The 10,134-nt window shown below is 35.1% G+C and overlaps 1 protein-coding gene across 4 annotated transcripts in view; it reads left to right on the forward strand.

Annotated features, from left to right (window-relative positions):
• The window catches only part of MAN2A1 (mannosidase alpha class 2A member 1), a 160,255-nt gene that overhangs the window by 86,178 nt on the left and 63,943 nt on the right, over positions 1-10,134 (forward strand). For all 4 annotated transcript variants that reach the window (XM_006754267.2, XM_015568442.1, XM_015568452.1 and 1 more), the window contains 2 exons: positions 1,134-1,248; positions 2,476-2,543. In XM_006754267.2, coding sequence (XP_006754330.1) covers positions 1,134-1,248; positions 2,476-2,543 — 183 coding nt within the window. The remainder of the gene's footprint in view (positions 1-1,133; positions 1,249-2,475; positions 2,544-10,134) is intronic.

Raw genomic sequence — 10,134 nt, forward strand, 5'->3', positions numbered from 1 at the left:
ATATATATATATAATTTCAAGGTAGTATCTTGAATATCTTCTCAATTTTCTTGTGGCATATGTATTTGGTATCCATCTCTTGAGGTTTAAGATGAATTTAAAGTGGAAAACACTCACTGGATGATGATGATGCTGGTATTTTTCCCTCAAGAAGCAACTTTGTTTTTGTTTGTTTGTTTCAAGAGTTTTTGAAAGTAAGGTTATATCTTCAATTTTTTCTTTTCACTTGTCTTCTTGGTTTATTGAGAGTTTAAACATAAGGCTGCTTAGAATCAGACCTGAGTTTCTAAGAGGATAAAGAGAAGTCCTTCTCCTGCACTGCCTCCTTGCTTTCTGGCTGCCATATTGAAAGAGATTTAGGTACAGGTTACTGAGTTTTTGCTACAGGACATTTTCTGTCTCATCAACTTTCCAGATACCTGTCATTATATCTTCCATGTGTTTGCTATTACTTTTAGCTTATAAAAACATTCCCGTACAAATTGCATCTTAGAGAAAAACACACAACAATAATTCTCAGATTGTATTGACATTTGTGAATTTGCTTTGTGAGCAGTTCACACTTCACTGAAACATCATAAACAATTATCAAGTCATTATCACAGACATTTTCATTTGGAAATTTCAAAACACAGGTAAGAGAATTATAAATAAAGAGGCAGATATGTCCAGAAAGTTTTCTATTTCAAGTGAGTTCTTATCAGTGTTATCTTTTGATTAACCTTTTTTCTTCTAAGTACTTACTAGTAATTGGTGGCATAAAAAGATTCTTTCTAGCCCTAGCCGGTTTGGCTCGGTGGATAGAGCGTCAGCCTGTGGACTAAAGGGTCCCAGATTCAATTCTGGTCAAGGGCACATGCCTGGGCTGTGGGCTCAATCCCCAGTGGTGGGCGTGCACGAGGCAGCCAACCAATGATTCTCATCATTGATGTTTCCATTCTCTCTCTCCCTCTTCCTTCCTCTCTGAAATCAATAAAAATATATTACCAAAAAAAAAAAAAGGTTCTTTCTAGGTTTTACTTTGTGACTACAGTAATGGGGTAATGTTGCTTCAACCAGTGTGAAAGAAATTGAAAATATTGTATACTGATTTTTAAGTTATTTCTCAAACTAATAAAATTTTTGATTCACAGACTCTTTCATTCATTAATGAATTTGAAGAAGATAATTGGATCTTCCACACTACTACTACTTTTGAAGGACAAACACTCATATGAATCATACTCTTTTGATACTCTCCTAGACATGGTTAGTTGATATCTCTTATATCCATTATAAAAATGTGATTCTTTTGTTCTTTGATTGGAAAAAAGGGGTGAGAAGCTTAGTGAAAAGACATTGAAAAATAATTACTTTTTGTACATTATTTGAAATAATTTGTATTATTTTATATAAATTATTTGTGTGTTCTTTCCTATAAGTGTGCCTGTGTTTGATTTATGGTGTGTACTTTGTTCTGACCAAATTTAAGTGTGAAAAATAAAATAATAAACTTATTTCAAGGAATGTGAAACATACACTCTTTTAGAACACTATTAAGGTGATATTGTAAGGTAACTAGATATTACAAATAGCTATTTTGCTGGGCATTAATTAGAATCCCCTTGATATTTGAACTTCTATAAATCCTTAATCTGTTCTTAGTAAACTTTAATTTGAGTACTCTTAACTTATCTTCTGGTTTCAGGATGAGTCCATGAGGGCTATGGGCAATGCTGGGATATGTAGCAGTAGGGCAGTGATTGAGGATTTAGTAGACTAGCTGTTTGCCTCAACCTCTGCACCTGATTGCATGGGCCTTGGAAAAGTTATAACATCTGTGAGCCCTCATTCATTTAACACAAAGTGGGATGATAATACCTAACTTGTTTAGTGTTATTATTAGGATCAGAGGAGCTAATAAAACAGAACATATACTGAAAGGAAGAACAGTTGAAGAAATGTTTGATTGTAACCCTCTTTACATTTCCACATGGGCACTCAGATATTTTAAAATTATAATTTATGTGTCATTAGAATCTTGTGAATGATAGACTTTCACATTTTATATGTAATTTAAATTTACATTTGTGGAATCAGATATTTACATATACTGATGCTTACAATCAGATCCTGATTATGCATTTTCATACTAAAGTTAAAAAATTCAGTAAATAGACATACATTTCTTAATATGACACATAATGATACAAAAGTAAAGTAGTAAAACTTTTTGCAAAATTATCTCTAGAACTAGATTTATTTTTTTCCTAATTGGAGCTACCCATATGGACTCTAGTCCCAAGTAATATAGACTGTACTAGATGTTTAAATATATACATATACACAATACACACAAGACTTATTTATTTTGAACTTTGTTGGGCATTATGTAGCTGCAAAGAGGATTTTTTTCTTATTTTTCCTTTTTAAAGGTTTTTGCATAGATAATTTCAAAGCTTGTTTTAAAATAAAATTTTCTTTACATTTTTATAGGATTTAAAACAAAAATCACAAGGTTCCCTGCCACAAAAAAATATAATAAAGCTGAGTGCCGAGCCAAGGTAAAATACATTTCTCATATACTTTTACTGCTTTTCTGACTTGACTCTTTTGGTTTTCATGATTCTGTTTTCTGTTTGGCAGATAGTATTTCATTTAATCATTTTATTAACTTTAAAATATTTTCTGAAGAATGGATTTCCTCTCATGACTATGTCATGGTCATTGTTAATAGTTAATGCATACTTGGCAAGAGATGGTAAATATATAGCTGTGATAAAAATTACCTTATCTTTGTAGCATTGATTATTTTCACAGTATGTTCTTTCCTGATTAACTTTTTGTTTACTTTCTTTTAATTAATCCCCATTTATTTTAAATGAAGAAAGAAACTTAATTAGTTGACCTAATAATGGTGCATTTAATTGGTGGCTGCCTCTGATTTACAAAGAAATGCTTTATGTTTTTATTGGCAATTATTCAAAAAGTCATCTGTTTTAAATGACCGCATATCCATTAGTCAGTACCCAGTATACTGAGATACACAATGTATTTTTGTAATATAACTTTTTACTATTTAAATTGAGAAATTTAATATCACCTCTTACAAATCTTATATAATAAAGAGGTAATATATAAATTGTCCCTTATGCTGTACTGGCATCAAAAGTTGGCAGCACGCACAGCAGGGGTGGGGCCGTGGGGGCATGGCTGGCGGCTGCTTCCGCCAGGGTTTCCACGGCCCCACGGCCCCACGTGTGCACCACAGGGGCAGGGCCCGGTGGCCGCTGCGCATGGCCCAGAGGTAGGGCATCGGGGCGGCACTCCAAGACTCGGGGCTGTCCGCAGTGTTCCGGCCTTGCAGGGCAGGACTCTGGGACTCCGAGTGGTCCTGTGGCACAGGGGACGGGGAGGGGGTGTGTCCCGGGTCTCACGCAATTTCGCGCAACAGGTCACTAGTTATAGGATAAAGGAATAACTGTAAAGAGGAATTCATGATTTTAACTAGGTGTACTTTATTAAAGTTATTAAAAAATAAATGGAATCAAAGTATTACAGAAAATTTACAATTGATCTTAAGGAAGTGTCCATTCAAGTAAATTATTATTGACGGTAGCATGGGCCAGAAGAATACCATGCTATTCTTTGTTGAAGAAAAAAGCCCCCAATATGTGTAGGGCACCAGGGCTGAAGAGAAGACTGAATATTACAGCACAGCCACCTTGGATCATAGCCTTTTGGTAACTTGCAGTCAGGCTACAACTACGCATTGAATGTGTTATTCACTCACACTCTTCTCCATGTCTGCATCTTCTTTATATCCTTCAGGCCTTATTAACAATCTGTTTATTTTATTTATTTATTTATTTGTTGTACAATGCCCTTACTAAAAATTAACTCTGTGAGGTCAGGGAACTTGTTTGCTGTTGAATCCCCAGGCAAATATCTGGCATAACAAATATTTGTCAAATTAACTAACTCAAGACAAGAGAGAGTCAGGAGCCAATATCAACCTGAAGATCGAGGGTAACTTTAACATTCACAATGTGGATGCTACTTCTATGAGAGTAAATAAATGGAAAAGTTATCACGGAAACCTATGACAAAGCTCTACAAAATGACCAAAAAAAAAAAAAAAATGGGAATAGCGTGAAGACTCAGAAGAACTTTAAAAATTATTTATTACAGAGACCAGAAAAAAAATGTTAATAAAACCCAATCTTTGGAATTCTCAAAATAGTTGAGTCGTGATCTCTAAGCAATATGAAATAGAAAGCAAAAGGCTGAAATGAAAGGCCAAGATATGAAAAATGGGAGGAGTGCTGTAGAAAAGATCATTGGGAGGCTAGAATAGAACATCATTAGTGATTCTGAAGAGTAAAACGGATATTGTGAAAGAGTATTTCACTGACATGAATTTAAAAAATTAAAACTCTTGAGGTACTTTTTATGAATGCAGAGCAAAGGAAGACGAGTGGTAATGAGAAAGACAATTATAGGTATAGAGGACAGGATTTCAACAAAAGAACTATAGATATTTTTAAATTTTTCAATTGCCGTTGACATACAATTATATTAGTTTGAGGTGTACAACATAGTGATTAGACAGTTACCTTATGAAGTTTAAACGTGGGGTGCAGGGAGCGGATCTCCCCCGTGCGGGTTCTTGCCTCATGAAGTTTGAAGAATAAAATTCGCAGACTAAAAGGACTTGTTAGTAAAAGGGTGGAAATTTATTGGAAGCAAATACAGACTCCCACGTAGGGAGGGGCTCCCAAGGGGGTAACCCACTAAGCCCCCTTTTTCTAAGGTTTATAAAGGCTATAGTTCTTTTTCTCTTCATGCTCTCTTCTAATTGGACCCCTTCCCTATTTTATGACCCTGTGCTTTTCTAATTGATCACTCTTTTGCAGAATGTCATCTTCAAAGTCCAAAACCCATGTGGTGCCCCCCTATATTTCTTCCCCTTACCTTGTAACATTCCTTTATCTCCTGTGAACATATATTTCCCTCTTTCCAGCATCTGTTGACATTTCTCTATCCTCTGTGAAAGTATGTTTCCTTTTTCCCCATACTCTATGATTTTTCTTTATCCTCTATGAAATTATGTCTTCCTCTCACCTTATCCTGTGGCACCTTTCTATTCACTGTGAATGTATGCTTTCTGGCGGCTCCAAGCCCTCACCTATGCATTCCTCCCCCATGGACCCTCTTTATTCCTAAGACTCCCTAACCTTGCCTATTTTATCCCTAAAATTCCTTTCAAAGTGATCACCTCAATGTCTAGTACCCATCTGATACTATACATAGTTATTACAATATTATTGACAGTAATCCCTACGTTGTACTTTACATCCTCGTGACTATTTTTGTAACTGTCAACTCGTACTTTTTAATCTTTTTCACCTTTTTCATTCATCCCTCAAGCCCCTTCCTATTGTTCTGGGGAACATAAGTTTGTTAAAAGAATTATAGATTTTCTTTAGGGGAAAAAAATGGAGCAGAGGCAATGATCAAAGATATAATTGATAAAAAGTCTCTTAGCTGAGAAAGTCTCTCTTTATAGATGTAAAGGGCTAATTTCTGGGTAGTATAAATGAAAAGAGAGTCATCCATAGTACATCTTGGTAACTTAATTCAATTAAAAAGAAAAGTTCATATTGTCAAATACCCAGACAATAAGACAAATATTATATAATATGGAACAAAAGCTAGACTGACTTTGGTTTCTTCTCTGTGATGAGAACAATATGGATTATTGAAGTCATTTTATACTCAGTTATGTTGCATAGGTGAAAGCAACAAAAAGACATATTAAAATATGGAAATCCTTATGAAACATAGGAAAGGCACCCTTCATTTTAAAAATTGTCTTGATAATCAAGTCTAACCTCAGCTCACACGTATATGAATCAAAATTGAGAAGACATTGGAAATAGATATTGTGAAATCCAAATAATTGTAGCACCAAACTGAAAGGAGAAATGCCCATCTAGTTTTGGCAGGACTTTTATAAGGTAAAGGTAGTTTACTCACAGTAATGTAGATCTATAGCTTCAGGTAATGTTAGCATTTGAAAGATGTATAGAGGCAGGAGCCTATAGATCTTAAATAAATAATTGTTTTGCCTCAGGAAGATTTAAAAGATAAATGTTCATGGTGAGAGTGTTATTTCCTACTCAATTGCCTTTATTTATTGTCAAGGTACTATTGACTCCCCAAATATATATTTCTGAGGAAAGTATCCAGAGTTCCAGACCCACACACCCATAGGCCAGATGCATAGCTCCATTTAGATGACCCACTCACCTCCTCAGTGTGTTTCCAACTGAACTCCTTTCCACTCAAACCTATTCTCTGGTCCCAAGCTCTCGAATAAAACTTTAGCATTGTCAGACAGCTTACCAGGCCAGTAACCTGGGCCTTGATTTTATAGTGGTCATATGTTCCAGTTTGTCACTAGTGTCCCCTCTCACTCTCAAAAGTGTATTCATTTAGACAATAAATTATAGAATTTACCCTGATCATCTTTGTCACTTTTCTTTCAACTTGTATCCAAACAAACTCCAGGTCTTTTCATTCTATTTCTTACATTGAATTTTATCTCAATTCTGTCTACTTCTGACCTTCAATGCCACTACTCTACTTCTGTGATGGCAATAACCTTGTCACAGATATCTCTGCCTCATGCATTTGTTGAAAAAATTAAATAAGGTTATTTATATGAACGTAATACTGTGGAATCTAGCCGTTAGTAGGCACTCAACAAAATAAGTAACTCCTTAGTTCAAAACCCATTTATTCTCCCATGGCCTGTGGGTAAACTCCAAAATGCTAACATGGCTTGTGTGTCTGCATTTTGGTTTCTCTAGCAGCATCTTTCATATCACTCCAGCCTGCACTGTGTGCTTCAGTCCTCACCTATCAATTCTATGACATGCCAAGTTCTCTCTTACTTCTAGCCTCTGCTGCTTGGGGAAAAAAAAAACAAGCAAACAAAAAAAACTACCACCATCACCACCCCATCCCCTCCCCCCCCAATTTGTCTGATTGATTCCTTATTATCTTTTAGGACTCAACTTAGATGTTACATTCTGTGTAACCTTCCCCTAATACCTTTGAGTCAGGGCTAGGTGTCGCTCTTGTAAGCTCCCACAGGACTATGTTTTCCCACTTACTACATGTATAATATTCCTTTGAAGAGATGTCCTGTTAACCTGATGAAGTCATCACCTGGGTCTTGTTAATTATTCTACCATGACACATGGAGCAGTCTTTTAGGAAAGTGGTCTAGTAATATGTGCCAGGAGCATTCAGACGGCAATGCCCTGGAAGATATATCTCTCAGCTTTATCATGTGAACAGATATTTTAAAAGACTTTACATTTTGGTCAACAATAACCATCAATGGATTAGTCAAATATTCTGTGTTCACAAAATTCTATATGAAGTTTTTAAATGATGTCAAATTAGCATTTCTTTTTTCTAATAAAAGCATTGTAGGGTTGGTAAATACTGAGGTTTTAGCTTAAGTCTTAATGAAATCTGGCTTTCAATTTCTGTGGAGAAAATGCAGAGGACCTGTTTGAATTGAAGAAGTTGTGGATAGTTGAGTGAAATAAGGAAGAAGTGTTTGGCACGTATGAGGTATTTGCTGAATTGATAGCTAATTAAGATGGTTAGATGAACATTATGAGAAAGAAGTTACATGTAATATTTGATAGGCAGTTAAGTAAAACACATATTTAAAAATAAGCAGCCCTTTAAGGAAAGGTTTGTGTATAGTGATGAACCTTTATGAGAAAATTTTTGCTTTAGCAGAATTGTCTTGTATTCAATGTTACCTTATTTTAAGATCAATATTAAGTCTTTGGTACTTGTTGGCCTCCCTATGTTACCCAATACACTTGTGTGTATAGTATTTCCCTGCAAATTGCATTTGACTACATATAACAGATCTCATTGGCTTTATAAGAAACCATATTTTTTCTTATGAACAAGTTTCAAGGTAGGTAGTTGAGGACTCATGATTTGTTTCACAGTGTCATTGAAGGGACCTGGCCCCTTTACCTTTCAGCTCTGCCATCCTTTGCTTGTGGCAAGATTATGCCTGCTTCTCCACACATTACCCCTGCCTGCGTTCAAACCAGGAAGGAGGAAGAGCATGGATAAAAGTTATGCCAGTAGAGTTTGCTGACTTTTATTAAATTAGGGATACAATTTTCTGGGAAACTCTACTTATTGAATTGTAATTACATTTCATTGGCCAGAACTATGTCACATGACTACCCTAAGCATGCAGAATCATTTTTTGTTGTGTTTTTTTTTTTTTGCAGGGGAGGGGGAGTTACAATTTTTTTTTTTTAAGCTAGTATTGTCATCCTGAGTAAAATAGGGTTTCTATCAGTAAAGGAGTATGTGAGAATGGCTCTTGGGTAGGCCACTACTGGCATCTACTCTTAGGCTCAGTAATGAGTAATACTCTAGATCCTAGGGCATCTATCATGTTTTCTGATCATTGCCTACTCTTCCCTGCCTGCTTCAGCTCAAACTAGAGTTATGTTCTGTACACTTTCTGTGTTAAATAAATTAGCACTGGGTGTTACAAATTTTTTAAAAACTTGTTCTCAAGCATTCCTATCAGGTAGAAAAACAATCTCAAACACTTAGAATTATTATAGAAACAGATTTTTCTAGTTATTTCAACACCAAAATATAATTGAGTATTGCAAAATTAAGAATTGGGAGAGAGATAAAATAAAAGCTCATAAAATAAGAGCATATATATGCTATTGGGATGTGGGATTTTCACATATTAAGAAAATGCTGTATTCTTGAATGTTTGTTATTTCTTAGTGCCCTAATTAAGACCATGTTAAAATGTACTTATTCGTTGGTTCAGTCAGCCAGCCATTCAATGGCACATCTATTTGAGTTCCTGACTTGTGTAGCACTGTACTGGGATGTGTTCATAGCTTTGTCCCCCTTTTATTTCTTAGTTATTTCTTGCTCAGAGCCCATACAGGCAGGGTGTCTCCTGTAAGTGGTCTGTGACTTATACTCTGCTATCTAACCTACCCCAAAATACAAGTACTAACCCTTACCTGAAATCTTTTCAGGGTTATATAAATTTGTGAATTCAGTGTGGTTTTTTTGTTGTTGTTGTTGTTGTTTTTAGTAAAATGCCATATATACACATTACATAACACTTCAGAATCTGAGGCAGGACTCAGTCATCGAATACTTTTACATTTCTGAATAGTCAGATCCAGTGGGATAAATAATTAAATGTAGCTTCATGTCAGTTCAGTTTTGCCACCAAATGTTTTTTAAAAATCTTTATTTTCAAACTACTTGGATTTTGAAGATGGATATTGTAGAATAGACCTATAGAGTAATTTGGAAGAATTATGAAATTATTTTAAGTGATTATCAAGTTCCCTAATGAAGATACATTATAGCAGATACCATCTTGATTCTTCTGACTGGTGTTAAATTATTAGCATTTATGCTTTAACTTTTCTTTTATGTCCTGATTTCCATCCTTTTTAACAACCTGTTGGAAAATGTCTCTCAAGAAATCTTTGCTAGTTGTGCAGTGCTGAATCTTCACCCTTCTGAAACACATTCCCTAAGCATGGAGACCTTTAAGAGTTGACTTTTTTCTTTGTAAGAGTCCTTTCCTTGACTCTACTGAGTGTTCTAACTTTCTGACTCTAATTCAAGAATCCTCATTATCAGAATTTGCCTTTTCATAAAATTTTTTATTCCATTCTTCTGCCTCCTGAAATAATATTTTTATAATTATTGCATCAGGCAGTTTAATGTTTATGATGAGCAGCTTTAAGTAATATAATTGTATATTAGTTATATATGCATTTTTTAATGTCATTTAGAAGTTTCAGGAGAATGTCAGTAGGCTACTGTAAATCTCACACATTGACTTTTTTTTTTTTTAAATATATTTTTTATTGATTAAGAAATTACATATGTGGTGCATGGGTAGGGTCCCTAGCAGATGAGTGAGTATGTGGTATTTATCTGCTCACCAGTTCCATCCATGGTGTGGCAAATGGTGAGAGTTCCTTTTTCTTCTTCCTCTTCTTAAAGAATACCTTTCAGCATTTCATATAATGCTGGTTTGGTGGGGTG

This window comes from Myotis davidii, unplaced genomic scaffold (assembly GCF_000327345.1).
Source record: "Myotis davidii unplaced genomic scaffold, ASM32734v1 scaffold812, whole genome shotgun sequence".
In the NCBI taxonomy this organism is placed as follows: Eukaryota; Metazoa; Chordata; class Mammalia; order Chiroptera; family Vespertilionidae; genus Myotis; species Myotis davidii.